The following is a 5,553-nucleotide window of genomic DNA, read 5'->3' as shown; positions in this document are numbered from 1 at the left end:
TTCCCAACTCAGGGATGGAACCCTTGTCTCCTATAGCTTCTTCATTGCAAGCAAATTCTTTACCACTGAGACACCTGGGATTTGTATGACTCCTTCACGCCCTTTGGGCTTCCTTGGTGGCTCAAACGGTAAAAGTGTCTGCCTGCAATGAGGGAGACCCAGATTCGATCCCTGGGTCAGGAAGATCTGGAGAAGGAAATGGCAACCCACTCCAGTACTCTTACCTGGAATATTCCATGGATGGAAGAGCCTGGTGGGCTACAGTCCATGGGGTCGCAAAGAGCCGGACACGACTGAGCGACTTCACTTTCACTTTTCACTTTCATGCTGTTTTCTGCCCCCCATCTTGTTCCTAAGTAAGCAAGAATGTCTTTCTAAATACAGATAATCTCTTGAATATGCAAACAGATTCAGACTCTATGTATAATTTTATATCTGGCTTGTGCTGTGCTGTGCTGTGCTTAAGTGTTCAATCATGTCTGACTCTTTGCTATCCCATGGACTATAGCCTGCCCAGCCCCTCTATCCATGGGGATTCTCCAGGAAAGAATATTGGAGTGGGTTGCCATGCCTTCCTCCAGGGGATCTTTCCAACCCAGGGATTGAACCCAGGTCTTCCACATTAGAAGCAGATTCTTTACCTTCTGAGCCACAAGGGAAAACCAAGAATACTGGAGTGGGTAGCCTATCCCTTCTCCAGGGGAACTTCCCAACCCAGGAATTCAACCAGAGTCTCCTGCACTGCAGGTGGATTCTTTACCAGATGAGCTACCCCGGAAGCCCCGTATCTGGCTTACTTCACTCAGAATACTCATTTTGCGGTCATTCCATATTGCTTCATATGTGTGCTAAGTCCCTTTCAATTGTATTAAACTCTTTGCAACCCTCTGGACTGTGGCCCCTAAGCTTCCTCTGTCCAAGGGATTCTCCAGGCAAGATTACTGGAGTGGGTTGCCATACCCTCCTCCAGGGTATCTTCCTGCCCCAGGGAGTTCACCCGCATCTCCTGCAGCTCCTGCACGCAAGTGAATTCTTTACCACTGAGACACTAGGGAAGCCCATTGTTTCATGTTTCTACAATCTATTTTTTATTCTTTACCGTTGTATATACCCTTGAAAGTATATGCAACAATTGATCTTTCACCTGCCAATGAATATTTAAATTGTTTCATATTTTTGGCCTGTACCAACAAACTTGGTATGAACATTCATTTATAAATATTTATGTAGAAATTCTATTTTACTTCTTTTTCCTTGGAGAATAAACCTGGAACATAACAGGAAGTTTATTACTATATTTTCAAGGTACCCTAACACTGTTTTCCAAAATGGTTGTACCACTTTCTCATGACAATTTCAGTTATATTCTTTTGGGGCATAGAATTTAGGAGCATATATCTTAATGTATATAGTAAGACTCATATGACTCTGTTACAGCTACATTTTTGCACAGATGAGTGCCTTCACTGTATGCTTCCTCAGTACTATTTAAGTATCTGTTTCCCGTTGTTCTTTAGTCACTAAGTCATGTCCACATTTGCATTTCCTGCTTTGGCAGTTGGATTCTTTACCACTGAGCCACCTGGAAAGCCCACATGTGTATTTCAATGTAAAAAAGGATGGCCCAACAAAAGAAGAATGACTGATATTATGTATCCCTTAAGAATTCCAGCCCTATCTCCTCTTATGGTTTTATTTCCTAATTTAGTTCCTTTAGCAGAAAGCGGGGGAGGGAAGTAAGACAACCTAGCCTCTGATTGGTGAGATGTCCTTTGGAAATTTATGGCTCCGGTTTCCACAAATAAAGATCAACTTGCACCACACATTACACTATGAAAGGAGTCCCAATTCTGGTTTTCCTTCTTTCTTAACATTATGCTTTGATTTCAAATGAATTGCTTATTTCTTCTTTCTACTTTTCATAGAACAAACAGGAAAATATGTACCAATAAGGTATTTCACTGTGTACATTGTCATTCTCTCATCTATTTCTTATGTTCTTTCTTGCCTTCAGCTCTTAAAGATCAGCTCTCTTAAAGGCAAACAGAAACATGTTTTTACATGATTTTATGTCAGTATCTTATTCTTCCAACTCAAGTTACTCATCTTCATTTGCTATTCAATTTATGACATTATTACCTCTCTTGTATTTCTAGTCATGAGCACCAAGGAGACAGAGACTTTCCATGAACAGAATTTTGTTAGTAAGATACATGCCAAGTTTGTATATTCTAAATTGTTGATCTATCAGTTTTCTCCAAATGAAAACTGAAAGTGGCTCAGTTGTGTCTGACTCTTTGTGACCCCATGGAGTATACAGTCCATGGAATTTTCCAGACCAGAATACTGCAGTGGGTAGCTGCGGGGAGCTGGCCTGCTCAAGGCCCAAAAAAGCCCTGGGAAAGGCCTTGAAAGAGGCCATTCCCTGTCCCACCACCCCATGATAAAGTAGTAAAACATTTGCCGGGTCTCCTTTGTTCTTCCTTGAGAAAAACGTAGTAGTGACCTTCCCTTAGTAGTTTATTTTGGGAATGCCAAAAACAAGATGTAAGCTTCTGCAATCACTTGAAACAAAAATTGTATTGATGTGACAAACACCAGATGGCATTTTTTATGAATTATGTTTTCTGCTTGTACTAGTATAAAGGTAGCTGTTTTACTCAATAAACTTGCTGACTTGCCTAAAGAGCATTCAGCCCTCTCGACCCCATCCTTTACTTTCAGCTTTTTTTCCTCAGGCTTCCGTGTGGTTGCGGTCGGGACTTGTTCTCTTTGCCGGCTGGTCCCGGCAGGTGGCGCCCGAACAGGGACTCGATCGGGCTTCACGGTCGCAGCCGCCTGAAACGTGAGTACAGAGGGGATCCCGAGGGAAAAAAAAAAAAGAAATGTGAGTACAGATTTTTTGAGGGCGGAGAGGGTTTTAGTCGAGAGTATAAACTATGGGTCAAGGTAGTAGTAGAGAACTTTTTGTAACTATGCTTAAGACTATGTTAAAGGTGAGAGGAGTTATTGTTGCTAAACATAAATTAGAAAAGTTTTTGTTGTTTGTAGAAGTTTGTCCTTGGTTCCCTGAGGATGGGACTGTAAATATAGAAACTTGGAAAAAGGTAGGGGAGCAAATTCAGCAGTATTATTCTTTACATGGGGCTGAGAAGGTACTGTTAGATGCCTATTCATTATGGACTCTTATCAGAGACTTTTACCCTGAACATGAAAGCAAAAAATTGGAGACTGCGTTAAAGAATATAATTGGCAAACCTCCCACCTTGCCTACTGCTCCTCCTTCGGAGCATGGTTCTGATATGGCAGAAAAACCCCCTGTACAGAGTTTCTCTGACTCTGATTCTGAATTAGACCCTGCTGAGCAAGCAGAAGATCCGTGGGAGTTATTTGCTGCTGAAAAAACCGCTGTTAAAACACAAGCGGAATTATCCCCTTTTTCGGAGGTTAAAAAATTGCTTACAACTGTGACTAAACGTCTTGATGCTCTTAATTTAAAGCTTTTTTCCCAGCCCTTATGTCCCTCTAATCAGTTACCATCGCAGCCTCCGTCCGTTATTGCCGGATTAGATCCACCGAGAGCTGATATGCAAAAGGAGTCTGAGGCTTCCGCACAGGCATTATCTGTAAAAAACACCCCTGAACTGTCCCCCCTCCAACTTGCAATTCGCCAGGCAAGGCAACAGGGAGAAACCTTGGCAGGATTTCCTATCCTTTTCCCCGTCCTTGAAGACGCTCAACAGCGAAGGTATTATGAACCCCTGCCATTTAAACAAATTAAAGAATTAAAACAAGCCTGTGCCCAGTATGGACCAACTGCTCCTTTTACTATGTCCATCATTGAGACTTTAAATACTCAATATTTACCTCCTAATGATTGGAAGCAGGTCTCTAGGGCCTGCCTCTCTGGGGGAGATTATTTGCTATGGAAATCAGAGTTTGGAGAGCAATGTGGAACTTTTGCAGACAGAAATAGACGGAATGGTCTGCAAGTGAGTTTTGAAATGCTTATGGGGGAAGGAGCCTATAGGGCTACTAATCAGCAATTAAATTATCCCCCTGAAGCTTATCCCCAAATAAATGAGGCGGCTTTGATAGCTTGGAAGCGGCTTCCTACATCTAATAAAAAATATGAAGATTTGTCAAAAATAAGACAGGGTCCTGACGAGCCTTATAGGATTTTGTGGCTCGTCTCCTTGACTCAGTATCTCGAGTTATAGGAGATGAAGAAGCAGGTATGGTTTTAACCCGTCAGCTGGCATATGAAAATGCTAACTCTGCTTGCCAGGCTGCTTTGAGACCCTACAGAAAGAAAGGAGGACTAGCTGATTATATCCGGATTTGTGCAGATATTGGGCCATCATATATGCAAGGTTTAACCATCGCAGCTGCCCTACAGGGAAAAACTGTTAAAGAAATATTGTACCAACAAGCTAACAAAGGAAAGATTAAGAATAGGGCTAACGGGCCCCCTGGCAGTTGTTTCTCCTACAGACAGATAGGACACCGAGCTATACAATGCCCCCAAAAGAAAGGAGAAACGACCAATAAACAAACTGGAGGCCCTAATTTATGCCCCAGATGTAAAAGGGGACGGCACTGGGCAAAAGATTGTAGATCTAAAACAGATATTAATGGAAAAGTGCTTGCACCTGTGTGGGGAAACTGGGTTAGGGGCCAGCCCCAGGCCCGGAAACAATGTTATGGGGCAATTCAGGAAAATCATCAGGGAGCGATTTCCAACCCAGAGTCAAAGATCTCTATAGAGCCACCTCAGGCAGCGCAGGATTGGACCTCTGTTCCTCCATCTATACAGTACTAACTCCTGAAATGGGAATGCAAGTGCTACCCACTGGGGTTTATGGACCGTTGCCGCAAAATTCCGTGGGTTTGCTATTAGGAAGAAGCAGTTGGACTATGAAAGGATCAAATCGCCCCTGGAGTAATTGATTCAAATTTTACTGGAGAAATAAAAATTATGGCTTGTGCCCCCAAAAACATTGTTAGTATCCCTTCTGGACAGCACATAGCTCAATTGGTCATGCTGCCTACTATACCCATGGGGAAAATAAAAAATGCTCAACCTTGGGAAGGCGCATGTTTTGGGTCATCTGTTGCTTATTGGATTCAAAATATAAAAGAGACTCGCCCAGAATTAGAACTACTTATTAATGGGCACAAATTCGTGGGGATATTGGATACTGGGGCTGATGTTTCTGTAATATCCTTAAATGATTGGCCAAAATATTGGAATAAGCAAGTAGCCATCTCCACTTTACAGGGAATTGGCCAGTCTCATAACCCTGAACAGAGTTCTGAATTGCTTAAGTGGAAAGATGCTGAGGGTCATGAAGGACATATTCAGCCTTACATTTTACCTAATATTCCTGTTAATCTATGGGGAAGAGATGTTATGAAACAAATGGGAGTTTACATATTCTCCCCAAATGATGCTGTTAGCCAGATGCTTTTGAATCAGGGGCTATTGCCTAATCAGGGATTGGGGGAAAATGGAGAAGGAAATTTGTCACCTGTTCAGAATAAAACCTTGCC

General features: G+C 42.4%; 1 protein-coding gene across 1 annotated transcript; it reads left to right on the top strand.

The window, feature by feature from the left end:
- Positions 1-2,939: 2,939 nt before the first annotated feature.
- On the top strand, positions 2,940-4,220 carry LOC122429258 (endogenous retrovirus group K member 113 Gag polyprotein-like). The gene has a single exon (XM_043449491.1). The coding sequence runs from the start codon at positions 2,940-2,942 to the stop codon at positions 4,218-4,220; it is 1,281 nt and encodes a 426-aa protein (XP_043305426.1).
- Positions 4,221-5,553: the final 1,333 nt, after the last annotated feature.

Source organism: Cervus canadensis, chromosome 28 (assembly GCF_019320065.1).
Source record: "Cervus canadensis isolate Bull #8, Minnesota chromosome 28, ASM1932006v1, whole genome shotgun sequence".
Taxonomy (NCBI): domain Eukaryota; kingdom Metazoa; phylum Chordata; class Mammalia; order Artiodactyla; family Cervidae; genus Cervus; species Cervus canadensis.
This window is presented reverse-complemented; position numbering and strand designations above follow the sequence as displayed.

Coding starts and splice junctions, on each gene's coding strand:
- LOC122429258 (XM_043449491.1), top strand. CDS start 2,940: ATGGGTCAAGGTAGTAGTAGAGAACTTTTTGTAACTATGCTTAAGACT.